Source organism: Lampetra fluviatilis, chromosome 46 (genome assembly GCF_964198595.1).
Source record: "Lampetra fluviatilis chromosome 46, kcLamFluv1.1, whole genome shotgun sequence".
Taxonomy (NCBI): Eukaryota; Metazoa; Chordata; class Hyperoartia; order Petromyzontiformes; family Petromyzontidae; genus Lampetra; species Lampetra fluviatilis.
Genome location: NC_136320.1, coordinates 1,538,296 through 1,556,469, shown reverse-complemented (window position 1 = coordinate 1,556,469; position 18,174 = coordinate 1,538,296). Strand labels below are relative to the sequence as shown.

The 18,174-nt window shown below is 49.0% G+C and overlaps 2 protein-coding genes across 3 annotated transcripts; both read right to left on the bottom strand.

The window, feature by feature from the left end:
- Positions 1-5,072: 5,072 nt before the first annotated feature.
- On the bottom strand, positions 5,073-9,729 carry REX1BD (required for excision 1-B domain containing). The gene is made up of 5 exons (XM_078876790.1): positions 9,703-9,729; positions 7,841-7,923; positions 6,821-7,040; positions 6,391-6,479; positions 5,073-5,145 (listed from the first exon to the last, which is right to left on the bottom strand). The coding sequence occupies exons 1-5, from the start codon at positions 9,727-9,729 to the stop codon at positions 5,073-5,075; spliced, it is 492 nt and encodes a 163-aa protein (XP_078732916.1).
- Positions 8,893-18,174, bottom strand: PARS2 (prolyl-tRNA synthetase 2, mitochondrial). Of its 2 annotated transcripts, none has more exons than XM_078876880.1 (4): positions 18,116-18,174; positions 13,350-13,835; positions 11,566-12,426; positions 8,893-11,102 (listed from the first exon to the last, which is right to left on the bottom strand). In XM_078876880.1, the coding sequence occupies exons 2-4, from the start codon at positions 13,734-13,736 to the stop codon at positions 10,782-10,784; spliced, it is 1,569 nt and encodes a 522-aa protein (XP_078733006.1). In that variant the 5' UTR covers positions 13,737-13,835; positions 18,116-18,174; the 3' UTR covers positions 8,893-10,781. The 2 variants fall into 2 exon arrangements, with proteins under 2 accessions (XP_078733006.1, XP_078733007.1); XM_078876881.1 differs by having other exon boundaries at positions 13,350-13,809.

Here is an 18,174-nt window from a genome sequence, read left to right as displayed (position 1 = left end):
CTCTTGGTCGTTTTCACACTTGTTTTCTGCTCATGTGAGTGACCGGTTTGCGATAACGAGGAAGGTTTGGCTGATCGCGCCAGACCATAGCTTCAAACAGAGGGGGGGGGGGGGGAGCTGCGTGACTCGGGCCCATTGCGCGCGATTAGGGCAAAAGGTCGTGTTTGCCCTTGTCCCTTGAATTGCACAAACGAATACACAGAACCTGAGTTTGAATCCTCGCCACAAACATCAGTGGTGAATCGTAACTATAAACTGGTTCACCAACTTGTGTACTGACCAGTGTGGTGAAGTATGCTTTCCCATAACTTAACACGGTGTGGCAAGGCTCAGTGGATTTGCCCTCTTCATGTTGAGAGAGCTAAACCTTAATAAGATTGAGATCTCTGCGTGTGTGGACGTGGTTGGTGCACAGCGCTATGAACCCAGCAACCCAAGTTGAATTCCCACTAATGACTAATAGCAAATATTTGAGCCTGTCCTGGGCCTCCCCTAGATCTGCTCAGCCTCAAAGTAGTACTCAAGTGTGTGGTGTAAATATTGCCGAGCATGGTGCTGGCCACCCACGCCCCTGTGCCATGCCGGCCCTCATAGGCGCTACTATTGGCACTTTCCCCAACGGTCTGTTAAGGCTATATGGGGATATTTGTCTTTGTGAGCATGTCTTAAGTGTGGCCAGTGCTTGTTAATACAGCGGTTACCCACACACACTCCCAACTACGTACATACGGACACGAGCCTGTGGCAGGCACCCAGAAAACTACACGGTATCAATATGTTGATGTTGGGTGGTGAGGGCTTCCCCAGGGGGGTAGGGAGCTAGTCCCTTACACACGTGTTCTCTTCATTTTGAATGTGAGTTTAGTTGGCTGTGGCCGACCAGAGTGATTTAGAGCTGCTGGTGCTTGTATCCCTTGTGAAGGTTCATAATACCCACAATCGTTTGAACGTCCATGACTCAATCATCACGTGTTTAGTTTAAACTAAATACTTGAAGCAGTCTACCATGGGGACTTTTTAATGCGAGACACGTTATTTGAAAAAGTAAATCGCTCGTGACCGTGTGTTTCTCAGAATGTGAGGAGTGTGGCGCAACTCTGAAGTTATTGGATTTGCGCTCATGATTCCGTGGTTGATAATTGTTTTTTTTACCCTTCTATCAGGCAACAAAACTGACACCTTTTTTACAAGGAGTCATGTTTGCATAGACCACAATACCTGCAGTCAATGCAAAAAAAACATAACTCTGATAATATATGCACTGTCCTTGAAGTTGATTGGTCCACACCCGAGACAGCTTTCCTTAGAGCCTAGTCTCACATGGGTTGGACCAGAGACTAGGCACTAAGGAAAGCTGTCTCGGGTGTGGACCAATCAACTTCAAGGACAGTGCATACATTATCAGAGTTATGTTTTTTGTTTGCATTATGACTGCAGGTATTGTGGTCTATGCAAACATGACTCCTTGTAAAAAAAGGTGTCAGTTTTGTTGCCAGATAGAAGGGTAAAAAACCAATTATATTTTTTACTGGCAAATGAGGTTCCAATGGTGATTCCGTGGTTGTTTAAGGTACGGACAAAGTGTATCCAGAGCACGGTGTCCGCAAAGCTGCCGCCTCAAGGCTCTTGTCAAATAATATAACCGTGCCCAGTGAGAGCCGCCACCATATGCCTCGTGGGTGTGACGTGCCCACTATAACCACGGTTGGTCCGAAGAATTCGTCCGGTGGCTGTGCTGGGCAGGCACTGGCACCTCAAGCACCCACCGCCGCTGTGGCCACGTCCCCGGGAGAGACCGGGCAGACAAGCTGCGTCGCCGAGGCCACGTGGTCAGGCCTTTGGCGGCCTGTCGTATATCGCGTGGTGAGGTACCGGCCATGGGCCCTCTGGCCAGCGGTTACCAAGCGACCTCAGAATCGTCGGGCAGTTCCTGCCTGCACCAGCAAGGTAAGATGTACCCACGTGGGGGGGGGGGGGGTATGGCCTGTCTGAGGGTGTTGCAGCAATGAGCTGTTGCCATTGAAAAGGCCAGAGCATAGTGGGTGTAACTGAATGTACATTGAACTTCTTTCGCACCGTATGTAGCCAACCGTGCTAATTGTAGGTGCGTGGGGAGGACGGCAAACTAAACATAAAAAGTTTTAAACGAAAGGGGTTTTCAATCTAGATTTAAAAGTGCACAACTCCAGTGGCTTCCGAATATCGAAAGGAAGAGCGTTCCAGACGGCCATAGGAGCGCATCTGATTGCGTGTGACGCAGTAACTGGCCCGAAAAACTAAAAAGGGACTATATGCCCTTTGCCAGAATGAGACAGGCCAGGAAGGCCTAATGAAGACTGCTGCCTGAAGGTCTTGACCAGGGTTTTTTTTTACATAAATTTAGAGCGACTTAAATGGAATTTTCCAACAAGATAACCCTTTTGCTGGTGGGATGCTACGATTTTACCGTTTTGAAAGGCCGTTTCTGTCATCATTGCCGGATTGTGCCGTGAAAACCACAACAGCTGAAATGTCGCAAACCCGGTGCGAAGTCGTTTAATTGCAGGAAAATCTGAATTCTTAAAGTGAACGAGCGCCCCCTAGTGACGTGGGCGCCCCCTTACCCCGCCCTAACCTCGTCCTCTCATCCTCCCCTCCCCCCACACTTTCATCTGCCCCGGCACCCCCCCACCAAAGATCTGAGCCGACATCCTGCCACTGCATTTGTATGATGCCAACAATTGGTGATAAAGCCTCTCAACCCTACGTCATAGAACGCGCCACAAAACTTTCGGCCAGTATCAATAAAGTTTGTAGGACACATCACACAGACGTATGGCTACCGGTTGTCTGGCTCGACCGTGAAATTGTCGTTACTCTGCATCGAAATCAGCCGTACGACAAGAATACCGGATTATAAGACGCACCAGCCGGAGACCGTGGCATCGCGAGAGGTCCAAGATTTTTCTAATGCGCCATCTGCTTTTGCTGCTTCGTGCCTCCGCTCACCCGGGCACTGAAGTCCATCCACTCACCAGAGGTCGCAAACGGGTTTTGATTCCTTACCCGTACCCGGCCGCACCAGGGTCGCAAACGGCTACCCGTACCCGGCCATACCCGTACCCTACCCGGTCAGGTACCCGGCCGGGTACGGGTAGGGTATCGGGTACCTGATTGCGACCTCTGGGATGAAGCCATGTTGCAGGCGCGGGTGGGTTGATTCTAGGAACTTGAATTGTGAGAAGAGACAAGACGTTGGGAAATGAGTGACAAACGGTGACTCACCAGTGACTCACGGTCTACCCGTACCCGGCCGCACCAGGGTCGCAGACGTGTACCCGTAGCCGGGGATCGGGTAGGGTACGGGTATCGGGTACCCGGTTCGGACCTCTGCCACTCACCGACCCTCCCACGAGTGAGCAGCAGATAATGGAACCAGGAGGCATGAAGATGTTTTTAATGTTTTTAGACCTGGACAATCTGCTCACAGAGAGTTCGCTATACACAAAGACACACACGAAACACGTACAGGTATTTACATACACAAAACAGAGACACATCCATGCACGATCACACAAACGCATCCCTTTACAGCTGTAGAGATACGGGGTAGGTTCTGTTTGTGAGCGCCTATTCAGGGCAGTTTGGCACACGAGGGGGTAGCGTGGACAGTACCACACACTGCCTTTGCTTCCCCAGTGCTTTTAAGTCTGAGTCGACCTAGGGGAGGCCCAGAGCATGTTCAGAATCCACGTGTCATTGATGTTATCCATAGAAGAAAATGAAACCAAAGTTAATGCCATCATAGCAGAAACACATTCCTGCAGAGGGAGCTGGTAGGAACGTTGGGTTGCTCGGTCAATGGCCAGGGTCAACGGCGGCGTGGTGTATTCCGCAAATATGCCCGACTGTGAGGGCGGGCACAAGCCGGCGTGAGTAGGTTAAACGTTGAGTTTTATAAGGGCACCACGGGGTGACCAGCTCCTTCCCACCCAGCACCACCCCTCCCACCCCCCACCCAGCCCCACCCTCCCCTCCCAACCCAGCCTCTCCCCACCCTCCCCACCCAGCCCCTCTCCACCCAGCCCCACCCCTCCAATTTTTGTATGCACGACGGACGGACATAATAATCCCCTGTGGGCTGGTGTAACCAGGTGGTTCCTACCAGTATAAGCCAATTGCTCCACATACACAACAGCTGACATTCGACACTAAAAGGTCGTGATATCACCAAAGCGCTTGTGCCAGGCTAGGTGCATTTTGAGGCCTCGATAACAGTGGGAGGCTCGCCGCTGGCAAGAGGTCACGGGGTCAAATCCAAGTGTTACGGTTTGACGATGACCGGCAGATGCAACCACCCGTGCCACACACTGCCACTGCGCCGTGTTTTAGGTTTGTAAATAAAAATGTCAATATATTTATTTCTCTCATTTGAAACACGTATTGAAACAAGCACGCAATAATCAATTGATAGCTTTGTATGTGAAATATTTGCCAATGTTGCTATTTTGACATTTGCTTACATTATTAGCGTCAATGTAAGTGTAAGTTTTAAATTTTCTTACGCTGTTAATTTTTCATGGTTTTTTTTAAGGAAATGAAAATATTCTCACAGGACATTTATCGGAGTTGCAACCACAGAATGTAATGCGCCCGAGGGGATGACCGCCGGGGAGATGGAGTGATGAAATCAGTTCACGTGCTGGCACTGGGTTGATTGTTGTGTCACAGGATTATGGAGGTGGCAGCAGCTTGGGGAGGAGACCTTCATCCAGCAGTGGACTGACCACGGCCGATGTTATATTTAGGCGAATTAAGCAAAAAAAAACGATAACAATGGGACGATTATGTGAACAAGATGGTAAACAATAGACACAAAAATGTAGCTTATCGAATCAAATTACAAATCCGGTGATGATTGATGGAATCGCTAAGGGTGATGAATCCTTAGATTTTACACACGCCGAATACACGGGCCGTGTTCGAGTTCTGTGTACACGAACTTTAAACTTTGTCAACGATAACTAAAAAGGTGTTGAAAAGCAAGCGACAGCATCCATCGCCGTAGCACGAGATCGACATCCCTATCCTCGCTATTCCACGTCTTCCGAGTCGTACTTGAAGTCTTCCAAGATCTCGCCGATTTTTAACATCACCTTCATCAGCCTGCGTTTGCAGAGGGGGACATTAAACAGCTGTTGAGATCATTTTAGAGGGACTTCAATAATTCGGACTCCCTGCGATTGGCCATCAATACAGCTGTACAAATTACAATATGGATGTATCTCAAGAAGCTGTACAGAAACAGTGGATTTTATTTACTTTATCGCGAGAGTCATCCAGTCGTCATAGGCAGAGAAAAAAAAACACATTCCTGCGGAGGGAGCTGGTAGGAACGTTGGGTTGCTCGGTCAATGGCCAGGGTCAACGGTGGCGTGGTGTATTCCGCAAATATGCCCAACTGTGAGGGCGGGCACAAGCCGGCATGAGTAGGTTAAACGTTGAGTTTTATAAGGGCACCACGGGGTGACCAGCCCCTCCCCACACAGCCCCACCCCTCCCACCCCCCACCCTCCCCACCTAGCCCCTCCCCACCCTTCCCACCCAGCCCATCCCCACCCAGCCCCTCCCTGCACGACGGACACAATAATCCCCTGTGGGCTGGTGTAACCAGGAGGTTCCTACCAGTATTAAGTCATGAGCCTGGGCTTGAACAGGGGCAAGGAGTCGACAGCACAGATGGCTGAGAGAAGGCAGAGTTCCATCGGCTAGTAGTCACCCTCCCACTGAGCAAAGGTTGTCTGGAGGCTTCGACAGAAGCCTTGGTCGATTGAGAAGAAATTCCATGGGCGGGAGTAGAGTGAGATGAGAGGTGAAACGTACATTTCCCATAAATATGCTAAATTCCTCTTGATATGCAAATTCATTTGTCAAGGCGCTCTCCCCCCTCCAACCCAGCTTAAATATACGCTGCCAAGCTTGATGGTGTTCATTCAGACGCTGTCTTTCCGACAGACCTGTTCTTCCCGACAGACCTGTTCTTCACCTGAGGACGGCTGCTTGCGTTGTGGCCAAAACGTCGTGAGAATTATTTTATGTTTTATTTTTATTTTCTTATTATTTCCCTTCTACGTGACTTTACCGAAAGCTTTAAATCGAAATTTAGAGTGGTGGAGGGCAGAGGTAGGACACCACGTGAACGGGAGTAGAGTGAGATAAATGGTAGAGCTTGGATAACGCAGGGAGGGAAGAGCCAGGAGATTGCATAGAATCGCGTGAGTAATAATCGATTTTTAGATGAATGCAAATGGGGCGGCGGCGGCGATCCCACCTCTGAGCCACACGGACTCCTCAAGCGGTCTCAAGGGTTTTATCTCGTATTATCCTCACACCAGCCGCCAGCCGCCTCACCTCTGCCTGTAGAGGTGGACCTGATCTTCGTAGGCCTCCTCCCCCAGGTGCTCCAGCGCGCTCTGTTTCGCCAGCTGAAGCTGCGCCGTCTGTGTGGGCAGAGAGACGGCCACGGGTGGGAGGAACGGGCGAGGGCTGTGGTTTAACACACGACGTTTATCGTGGTGGATGCAGAGGGCGGTGAAGTGGAAGAAGAGGCAATGGTCCACGGGATGGGAGGGAAGGGGAGCAGAGGAGGCAGTGAATGTACACAAAAGTGTGATACAAGTGGATGTATGTTGACATTCTTTTGCACCGTACGTAGCCAACCGTGCCAGTATTGTCATTGGCCACATAAGGAAATTGGAACCGCTGGGATGGAAAGTTATGCCACCACAGACGGCACCGACAAGTGAAAAGCCTGGTCTGGGTTCGTCGCTAAGCAGCCTACCAGCTGGAGCTTTTCCTTCTCCGCGTCCTGCACGCGGGAGATGTGAGCCACCAGCTCGGCCCGCTCGGGCGACCCAACTCCAGGTGCTGCCCGCAGCTCCTCCTGTACCACCAGCGCACGCCGCGAGGATTCCGCGAAGGCCTGCGTGGCGTCGTGCACCGCCTGGCGGTAATGCGGGAAGTCGTAATCAGGCGCCGATCCCAGGTACGCGTCGTGGCTCCTGCAACGACATAAAGAATTGAGACCGGTGGGACTCCTGCCTCGTGGTGGTCCACCAACCCCAGCCTCGGCCCAATGATGGGAATGTCTGTGAAAGTTTGCCACTTCTTTCGTTATGATGGTCGATCATCAATCTGCTGCTGGATGAAGGCTTCTCCCCAAGCAATCAAAATCCAGCTTTTACTTTTCAAATTCCACGGGTGAATATTGTTTGCAGATTTTGAGCTCATTGTTAACAGATGTCCAGTAGACATAGATGTCCATCGTGACCACGGGCCATGTGACTTAAGGGGCCAACCATTTAGTACGTACGGATGGGGGAGGGTTAACCCAAATGCGTAAGCTTGCGTATGGGGTGTCTACTGACAATGTGCGTACGCACAGGAAACGGCGGGGGGGGGGGGTGAAGCCTCGATAATAATTTGTCTACATTGGCCTTCAAATTAGTTACATAGTCTGGCGGTGGACTATCTGTTTGATTAAACACGTTAATATTATTAATCCTTGATCGTTTCTGCGTGGATTAAATATCGGCCGTTCTATAGCATTCTGGGGGGGGGGGGGTGCATCAAGCGAACGTACACAGGTGGAGGGGGGGAGGAGTGTAAAAAGTACACGTGCGTACAGGGAGGGGGGGGGGTCAAGTTTCTATGGATTTTTGTGTACGTACTAAATGGATGGCCCCTAAAGGCACAGGCCATATGCTATGAAGTGCAGGGCGTGTGAAACTAAACCACGGACCGTAGGCTCCCTAACCCAGTATTATTAATGGGCCAGAGGATCCTGACGGGCACAACTCACTCCTCTAGGCGCTTGTAGGTGTCCAAGCGGTGTGCCTGCAGCGTGAAGAACTCCTGCACCAGGGTCTGAAGGCTGCGTCCCGTCTGCAATAGCAGCAGCAGCACACCAAATTCGCACCAGCGCACACACACGCAGTGCACACATGCAGCAGTAGACACGAGTAGTTGTCAAACACAGCTCCTGTCATACACCACAAACACGTACAGTACTCGCACAGCAATTGGCCATTCCACCAGGTGGTAGGTTTGCCTGTACGGACTTTAATGCCAGTGCCACGAAATGCCACCGGGGTGCCACTGGGGTGCCACTGGGGTCAACGGAATTCACGAGGAGCCGGCAAATTCCGCAGCCGTATTTCGCACGAAAAACGATCGGCCAATACGGCGCAACCTAGCCACGAGCAGACCCACTGGGGCGAACGTTGCATTTCCAATAGGTGACGTTTCAGGCAACGGGCCTCCTTTACAGCAAACGTGCCTGCAGCGAAGGAAATTGCTCTTCTTTACAGCACATCATTATGCTGCAGGCACACACATGAAGGGCTGTTGCCCGAACCACCCCTTGAACGCCGGTGTCATTGATGAACTTTGTTGAGCTTTTGTGCTCGTGCCGCACTGCCAACACAGCATCACCAAATAACTTGCGAACGTGCTTGCGCAGGTATCCCGGTGGACAAATGTTTCATTTAGGGGTCGTTCATTTCAGTAATTTTTTTGCGTCGTCGATAATCGCATACAACTAAAATAAATGTTTTAAAAAAATCGCATTCTCAGCTCACCTCACTCATCACAATGTCTAACAATGAGTCCAGCTGTGTGTGTGCCGTGCCGGCCTTCATAAGTGCTGCTCGCTAACAAATGTGTTGGACACTTAGAGGTGTAACAATGCATCAAAACTACTATTTAAATTGATTAAGCTGATGACACGAGCATTGAACTGCATTTGTCGCAATAAACGTTTGAGTTGTAATGTTGCACGAAAAGCATTAACATGACACTTGCAGCCGCTACATTCAATTTAATTTGTATGAAATAAGATTTGTAGCATCGTGCCCCTGAATTGCGACGATGCATCGAATGGCTGCGGGAGGTGAATCGTTAACAGCTGTAAAGGGCACCGATTCAGAGGTCGGTGAAGAAGGCAATTTCCACTGACATACATACGGTGGAAAAACCGCCAATTTGGGAGATATTTTCCACCAATTCGGCCGCAGATTTTTGTCTGGCGAACCACAATTTGTGACCGCACACGAATCGAGCCTGAAAGACATTTTTTTTTTAACCAGAAGTTTTGAAGGTTGGTCCAAAAAAAAGTACACTTTCCACGTATTTCTAGCGGGTGGTTTTTTTACAAATTAGTTTCGTGGTTGAAAAAGGACATTCATGACTCAACGGGCGGCGCAAAAACATATAAATGCGGATATTCTGCAACTCGATTTTATCAAATCTGGTAGTGACGTTCAAGAACGAGCCACCAACGACACCGACCTTATTCCCTGTTTATTAACAAAAAAAAGACAGAAAACATTCTTATGAGGTGATAAGTGTCACGCGTACCGCTACCGCATGTGGTTGTTAAACAGAGTAGAGGTAAATCTCGTTGCTCTAACACGCTACTTGCTAAGACTACGGTAAATCAGTAAAAATGCCCAACAAAAGGGTTGAAGATTCCATTGGTTTTGAAAAAAAATTGTTAATTAACATTTTAAAAAAAACAGCACTACTTTTGGCGACGAGGAATACCTCAAAATGCCTCCCCAATGTATTTCCCAATATATATTTTTTATCGATTGATAAAATTAAAACGAATCGAGATATTTCTTCTCAGGAATTACTTGGGTGGCCTGTGCTGCCCCTACCCACCGTACAGCCCAGATCCAGCACCCTCATCACATCGTTTTGACCCTTTTGTGTTGCCTACCTCAGGTAGGTGTTGCCTACCTACCTGAGGTAGGCAACACGTTGCAAATGACACTGCCGTATGGGACCCTGGTCACAAGTGGCTACGCAATGCTGGCAATTCCTTTTAACGCGACGAAATCCCGGCCGTGGTTCTGCTTTGATGCAAATCTATGGGAAAATACAGAAACTGTTACGTTCTTTAAGCTCCTATGAACGAATATGTAAAATATTGTATCAGGACAATAATAAAAAGTTAATTCGAGGAGGAAAACAATTGGAGGTGTCACTTTGAGTATCCCTTGTAACAAGCTGCACCACACAAACTACAAAGCCAACACACTTTGTGTTTACATTCCAGTGGTCAATGTGTGAGAAGACTCTACCCATCTTTGGGAAAAATGGGAGGGCCTTTGCACTTCTGTGAATTTTGTAGAACGGCGAGCAACACAAAATTTAAGATTAAAATATTCGAAGATTTGTTCCGCAGCACGACATGCTCGTGAAACAAGGCCACCGCGTACATGCGATGAAAAAACTATTCTTGTGAGACGCCAAAGAAACGCAAGAGTGCGTTAACGCGAAAACGAAAAGCAAAGTTGCCACGGTTGAAGACAAACCCGAGGCAGAATCGGTGAGGAGTCCGATTAGAATGCAGGGTGGTGAATGTGGGACAGATACCCACCAAAAATTAATGATACAACCTGGATTCCCAGAGCGTTTAAATACGACCGTATCTCAGGCTGCTGTATGGACAAAGTGGCCATTATTATTTATCGAGAGATGCGGTCCAGTCATGGGCGGCAGAGAAGAGGTAGGTCTTGAGCCTGGACTTGAACTTGAGCCTGGCAGGGAGTCCACAGGACAGTTCGTCATCATCATTGGGTGGCTGGGAAGAGAAGGGACAGGAATCCAGACGAGGGGAGGTGGTGGGGAGAACGAGCGACCTCCCGATGAGTAAAAATCGACTTAAACAACGGCGGCTACGTTACGGTAACCAGCACGTCGATCTCCTGACGGCCAGTGACTGGCGCTGCAGCCTCCTAGCAGCACACATCGACATTCTTGAGCAAGTCGACGATGCCATCCTTGGTGAGAAACATCGTCTTGCCGTCGCGCGTGCGCAAAACCTCGAACTCGCCGCCCGCCTCCAGGGTCCTCTTGCCCACCACCACCACGTACGGCAGCCCCATCTTGTCGGCCTCCTTCAGCCGCTTGCCCAGGGTCAGCTGACCGCGGTCGTCCAGGAGCATGTCGCGTCGCAGGCGGGGGAACAGCTCGTCGAGCGTGTCGTAGAGATCTTCGGCCATTCGCATGCCGGCCACCTCCTCCTTGCTGCCCCACTTGGGCGTGAGGATGCACACCTGGGTGGGTGGGGGGGGGGGTGGCCGTGAAGAGGGCAGCATTATGGGAATGCACGCTCAGTGGAAGTTTGGAGAAATACAACAACTTGCATTGATTTCGCCCCCATAATGTAATGTCTCGTTTTAGGAGTTTTATTAGCCTAGGCGGACTCGCTTGGTGGCAGCTGTCCCTATGCGGTGCAAGGTGAACTCATCAACAACCCATAAGGGGTATTGGTCTGCCAGTACGGTTTAATGTTGCTCATGGTTTTTTTCACGCCGGCATTTTTGAAAAATGTTGCGTGGGTCTTTAACAATCCGCTGCGATGGAGATAGTGCAGTATTAACAGGGGCAGCCGTTCGGGCTCCGACCGCAAGACACATGCTACTGCTCGGCCACGTTACCACAGGAGGAACAAGGAAGAAACATCATCACGACGGATCAACTAACAGACTCGCGAAAACTCGCCACCCATCACCGTACCTGGTAGGGCGCGACGGGCCCAGGCCACCGCACGCTGTCAGCCGTGGACAGCACCTCCACGGCAGCCGCTAGGATGCGTGTGATGCCCAGGCCGTAGCAGCCCATCTCCATGGTGACGTTCTTGTTGTCGTCGTCGCAGAACTTTGCGCCAAACACCTCCGAGTAGCGCGTGCCCAGGTAGAACGTGTGGCCGACCTCGATGCCCTTCGACGCCACCATCCGCCCGCTGCACTTGGGGCAGCGGCACATGTAGCTGCCGGTCCCGCCGATTGTGTGCGTCACGTCGGTGCCGACCTTGTCCGCCGATCCGTCAATGTGAGACACGACCGTGTCGGCCGGCACGGAGAACGCCTCCATCATCTCCACGTTGATTGAAAACCCGCAGCGGCAGCAGCTCAGCAGCTGGTCCTCGCCCACGTCGGCCATGAGGTGGAACTCGTGCGAGGCCTTCCCGCCGATGGCGCCCGTGGACGCCTCGACGGTGGTGATGGGCAGGCCGAGGCGCGCGAAGATGCGACGGTACGAGGCGAACACCTCGCCGTAGGTCTGCCGCGCCGTCCGCTCCGACACGTCGAACGTGTAGAGGTCCTTCATGAGGAACTCGCGGCCGCGCAGGAGGCCGTGGCAGGGCCGAGGCTCGTCGCGGAACTTCTGCGTCACCTGGTAGAGGCGCAGCGGCAGCTGGCGGTAGGACGCGACGCCCTGCGCCGCTAGCAGCCGCGTCACCGCCTCCTCGTGAGTGGGGCCCAGGCAGAGGTCAGCGCCCGTGCGGTCGCGCAGGCGGAACAGCTCGCTGCCCATGAGGTTCCAGCGGCCGCTGGCGCGCCACGCCTCGGCCGACGTCAGGCACGGCATGCTGATCTGCGGGGGGGAGAATGCAACAGATCGTTAGGGGGGGGTGGGGAGCAATTAGCAAATTGAGCAAGCGGCTCAGGTGGATACTGGAGTGAGTGATTTCCTGCTCAAATGAGCATTACGGCAGTGCTCATCTCCCGTTAACAAACCTGAACCAGTGGGAGAAATTCCAGAATTACCACTGTTGACTTCCCCGGTAAAGTGGTGTTGAGTTTATAGAGCCTAGAAAAGGCTACATTCCGATTTAAAGCTTTCGTGAATGCAGGGATTCATCTTCTTGGTTCTTTCGGTAAAGTCACGTAGAAGGGAAGTAATAAAATAATAAAAATAAAACATAATAAAATCATTCTTACGAAGTTTCGGCCACAACGCAAGCAGCCGTCTTCAGGTGGAGAACAGGTCTGTCAAGTAGACAGACTTCCCTTCTACGTGACTTTACCGAAAGAACCAAGAAGAAGGCTACATTCATCAACAACGGCAAAAATAGAGAATCGGATCACGAGAGGGATAATATAATCGCTCTGACAGGCACGGCCACGCTTCCTGCTTCTTGACCAAAGGATGGTTTTGATCTTTCTTGTCACATAAACTCTCGTGTATGTCGGTGTTTAGGACAAAAATAAATAGCTTTCAACACATTATTGCACGTGTTTTTTTTACCTGTAGATTTTGCAGCAAATATTAGGATTCACAACAGATTTCTTTTTTGTTTAAGCCACTTAGCAATCTGGCCAGATTTGTCACGTGATAGGATTTCACAAGAAGAATTTGGCTAGATCACAAGGTGACCCGATGCAAAAAAAATCTATTATGAATCATTCTTTTTTCTGACAGTTCCAAGTGCATGCCTGGTGGATTCGTAGTATTATTATGCTCTGCAAACACGCCCCTCACCCACCAAGACACAGGACACCGCACGTGGACATTACCTTATGCCCATTGATGGAGGCCATCTCCTGGTCGATGAGGCTCACCAGCTTCTCCACTGCTCTCACCGCCCTCGGCAGGAGGTGGTAGCAGCCTGGCGCGGCCGGCTGGATCAGGCCAGTCTGCACCATCAGCCTCTGGCTCTTGCACGTCTGCTTGCCGTCCGAGTGGCCCTGCGTGCCGGCACCACCGGTGCCACCGTCCGACGCTGCCGGCTCCGTGGCGTCCACCGCGACGATGTTGGGATGGAAGAGGCGTGACACCAACTGCCTCTGGACGCGTTCCCTCTGCTTGCCCGTAGCTGCGTTCTTGTGGCTGCTCCTGGCGATGCTGGGAAGCACCGGGCGCCTTCTTGGATACAGAGTCAGCAATTTGCTCAACAGCTTCATGATGATATCTTCTCCGTTCCTCTGTTATATCTTGTCACAATATCTTCAACCTCCTTTTCAGTTCCTCGATTATCTGGAGGGGGGGGAGGGGTCTCAACACTGGAGGCAACCGATTATAATAAGAACTAAAAAGGTAAAAAAAAGTCAAGGTGGAGCCCTGCGATTACTTGCAGAGGCCACTGCTAGCCGAAGGGCCTTCACCAGAAGGGAATTTTTTTGCCTACTCTTCCAAGCTGGCTCGGCGTCTCGGAAGAGTTGAGAGTACTCACACTTTACCCGACCACACACGACCTGCCTGTCCACTGACTGTGACGGACCCTTTTATACTGCTGGGGTGGATAGGAGTGCAAGTGGGGGTGGGGATGTAAGAAGCTCGCATCATTGTTTCAACTGCTGGGCATACACAGAGGGGAAAAAAGGCCACACTGCCTCACGTGTTGTGTGGCCGGAATTAGTAGAGGCCGGCACCATGTGGTCTATGTAAACGCTGCTCTGTTGACCACCCACGCGTGTCCCCCACAGATGGTTAAACAAAGGATTGTGTTTTAATCCCTGACCTTATATGGGTAAGTAGAAGGATGCGGATTTTAAAAGGCAGCGCCAATACTCAAGACAATGCCATGGTGCGAATGAAAACAAAGTTAATGTGAAGAAAAAGGCGACGCAATGGTTTTTAGAATGCATGTGATACACGTGAAACTTGTTTAACATGTAGGCTTTCGCGACCAATATTATCCATAAGAGGTTTTTTTTGGGTCAGATCGCGTGAATATAAATGAACGAAATGGCGTGTTTTGTTCACGTGACAAACCTTACTATTTGACTGTGCTGGGTGGTGGCGGCTTTAACGACATATTTACGCGATCTAAACCCAAAAAATACTCTAATGTGGACGTGAAACCTGATTTACATTTGGGAAAACGATTCCTTTTCATCAGAACGTTGGCTATCTGCCATCTCACCCAATATGTGAATGTGGCTTTGATACTAGATGCCACAAAACATGGCCCAACTTTAATCTTGATTTGAAGCTTTCGTGACTGCAGGAATCCATACTCTTTGGTTCTTTCGGTAAAGTCACGTAGGTAGAAATAAAATCAAACAAATCACGACGTTTTGATCGCAACACAAGCGGTCGATCGCTTGTGTTGCGATCGAAACGTAGTGATTTGTTTGATTTTATTTCTAACTACGTGACTTTAACGAAAGAACCAAATAGTATGGCCCAACTTTGTTACTATAGCCTCCGCTAGGCGTGCCCAAATCACAAGGTTTAGCGCCTGATATCAGAAGCTAAGGAAGGCTGAATCTGGATAGTGTTTGGATGTGCGACCATCGAGTGTAACCCCACAGACTGCTGTGGGTTTGCATCGTGCACAGCAAAGTTCATGTATTAAAAAAATCGATTGTTGTACTGTTCCTCTATGCGCCCACATCTGTGCTGCTCACCTTCACCAACCCGCACTGACCAGCATGGTTGGGTATGGTCAAATAACCCCCATCACACTCTTCATGGCATGAAGAGGCCCTCATCCAGCAGTGGATTGACAAACTGGCCGTACAGGTACACACATAGCCGGACATCCAATGCTCTGTTTAGGTGTTACACGTTAAAGGGTTCGACTTAGGAGCGCCTTTGCATGTGCCCTTATACAGTATGACCTTAACGCTTAAACACCGTATGGTTGTAGTACAATATAGATGACTCAAATCACGGTTTGAGCACAGACCCAAAATGCTAAACGTCAAGTAACAAACAGCACTATTGAAGTTGTAATACGTTCTGATATTTGACTGGGGGGTATAACTTTAAGGGCGTTATGAGCATATACTTTGATTTATCATTAACCTCTTTATTAAATGTTGGTGGATGTTTAACTGTTGTTCTGCGGGTTGCGTCACAAAAAGTCAGACCCCCCCCTCAAATATGACGTCACAAAGATCTGCCCCCCCCAAATTAAACATGCTTCAAATCTTAATTTGGGAGCTTTCGTGACTGCAGGAATTATTCTTAGACGTGACTTAACCGAAAAGAACCAAAGAATAATTCCTGCAGTCACGAAAGCTCCCAAATTAAGATTGAACCACTTCTACGGGGAAGTTTTAAACTTATCCTTTTTTCTTTCTGGCTATTTGTTCTCTCTGCCTGTGTCCTCTCCTTGAAATTTCACACTTAAAATTCTAACTTAGCAAATTTTGAAACATGTAATAAACCAGGCTATGCGTTGTGTGTTAACCGACTTTCTGTGTTGTATTACATCACATTTCGATAATTTACTAGGTTATTTAATTTTCGTGTGCCTGTCTCCTAATTTTCAGGCTTGCCTCCCGTGCCGCGTTTGTCCTAATTTTCAGGTTTGCCTCCCGTGCCGCGTCTATCATCTCACTTACAATAGGAGTACGTTGGCGTGCACCCATTGATCTCCCCGCCCTCTCCCTCCCCCCGTCCCCTCCCCCTCCTCTCTATATTTAAGGGACCGTCACAGAAACGACCATCTCTTTGTGCCGATTTGTGTCCTCTCTCTGTGTGCCGTTGTGATGTCTGTCTGCTTGTATGTCTGTCTATAGTTTTCTAGTTAGATATTTGTTGCTCACACTTAAAATTCTAACTTAGCAAATTTTGAAACACGTAGTCAACCAGGCCATGCGTTAATTGTGTGTTAACCGACTCTCTGTGTTGTATTACATCACATTTCAATATTTTACTAGGTTATTTAATTTTCGTGTGCCTGTATACTCCTCTCTATGTGTGCCGTTGTGATGTCTGTCTGCTTGTATGTCGGTCTATAGTTTTCTAGTTAGATTTTTGTTGCTATTTCTTTTATTTTGATTTATTATTTTATTTTTAGACGTGACTTAACCGAAAAGAACCAAAGAATGCTTCAAATCGCTTTAAACTATTGTCATTGTCGTGCGTATTTAATGTGGCGCTGCACTGTGATGTTGTAGGAGAAACATTTATTAAAAAGTATTTAATTAAGTAGAACGTGTTGTCTATACTTATTTAAAGTTGCAGCATTTTGATGTGACGTCACATTTCTCAAACCCCCCCTCGTCAAACATCGTCAAAAATGTCTGACCACCCCCCCCCCAGGTGCGTGACGTCATTTATGGACGGCCCCACAAAAAATTCAACAACTTTGCTCACGCTCGCATCATGTAACTCTGTATTACCACGAAGCTAATTCGGTACAAACAATGTGGTAAGAGCCCTCTGGGAGAGATGGAGCGATTAAATCGGCTCATAAGCTGGTACGAGACGGATTAACAACACATCGAAAGCCGGGGGGGGGGGGCCTTCGGGAGGTTTCATCCAGCAGTAGATCGACCATGAATGATCATTAAGAGAGATAATTAGTGGCACTGCTCTGCGACACGTGTTTTCGGGTCGCGCCGCGTTTTGTTCGGCGTGATGTCCGACGTTTTGCTCCCAGTGCTGGGAGCTTCACGTTACACCGCGGGGCCCCGTAGCCTTCATCCAACAGTGGATTGATTGATTGACCGTGACCGATGACAACAATGTTGATTATATAAACACACTATGCTAAACGGCGTCGCTCGTAACATTGTACATTTGTGTAATGCCAGCGGCAATAATTCGTTTAATTATCTCAAAAAAATCGGTAACGAGGCTACAGTTAACACAAGGTGTACTATAACGTAATGAGAACGTGTTTTTTTTTGGTAGGCAAGTAAAACGTTAATATAAAGGTTACATAACTAATTAGCAATAGCTTATGCAAGTTAACTAATTAAGTCAATCCTAAAGTTCATTGTTGGGTTGCAAAGGACACTTTCAAGGTTTTCACACACACACAATTAACATTTCATCCTGAAGTGGATGGGTTTTGTTTGATTTTAAATCAGTTGCTGAGGCACCGTTCCACAAACTAAAAACGCCAAGTAGCCAGCAACAAACAGCACCATCGAAGTTGCGATAGATTACAGCTCATACGTTATCTGGAAATGGACAAGGTTATTCAATCTAGAGGACAGACGACGGATGTACTACTGATCTATTATTATTTTAAAACACGTCACAACCAACCAAACACTAACATTTATATAAATTCAACTAAAATATACTTTAAGATTTAAAAAAAATGAATGGTTCGGTCTCGGGGAACCCCACCGCTCTGGGCTAGACGGTCTGCCGGGAAAAGGCGCGCCATCTCCCGCAAAGCCACAAGCACCACAACGGTGACACCGAGAGTTAATACTGCGGCCTACAACACGTAACTCTTAAATTAGCTTATTTTTTTTTAAAAACACATTTAAATCGATGAATTGACAGCTGCTAGTCAGCAACCGCTTTCGATTTCGTTCCGTGAGCTAAGTTGAGTGTTGTATTTGTGACGTTAATCCGTGTCATTTCTTACCATGTTGGAGCGCTCAGAGCTTGCAGAGAGCGAGCGTGGAGACGCAAAACGCCCCTCAG

What these genes read in the sequence shown, in the direction of transcription:
- REX1BD (XM_078876790.1), bottom strand. Translation starts at nt 9,729, where the DNA reads ATGAGGGTGCTGGATCTGGGCTGTACG. An exon ending in TGCTGGATCTGGGCTGTACG is followed by an intron (nt 7,924 to 9,702) that starts GTGGGTAGGGGC and finishes CTGCTATTGCAG; the next exon opens with ACGGGACGCAGCCTTCAGAC. An exon ending in ACCTACAAGCGCCTAGAGGA is followed by an intron (nt 7,041 to 7,840) that starts GTGAGTTGTGCC and finishes ATGTCGTTGCAG; the next exon opens with GAGCCACGACGCGTACCTGG.
- PARS2 (XM_078876880.1), bottom strand. Translation starts at nt 13,736, where the DNA reads ATGAAGCTGTTGAGCAAATTGCTGACTCTGTATCCAAGAAGGCGCCCG. An exon ending in CCTCCATCAATGGGCATAAG is followed by an intron (nt 12,427 to 13,349) that starts GTAATGTCCACG and finishes TCCCCCCCGCAG; the next exon opens with ATCAGCATGCCGTGCCTGAC. An exon ending in GGCCCGTCGCGCCCTACCAG is followed by an intron (nt 11,103 to 11,565) that starts GTACGGTGATGG and finishes CCACCCACCCAG; the next exon opens with GTGTGCATCCTCACGCCCAA.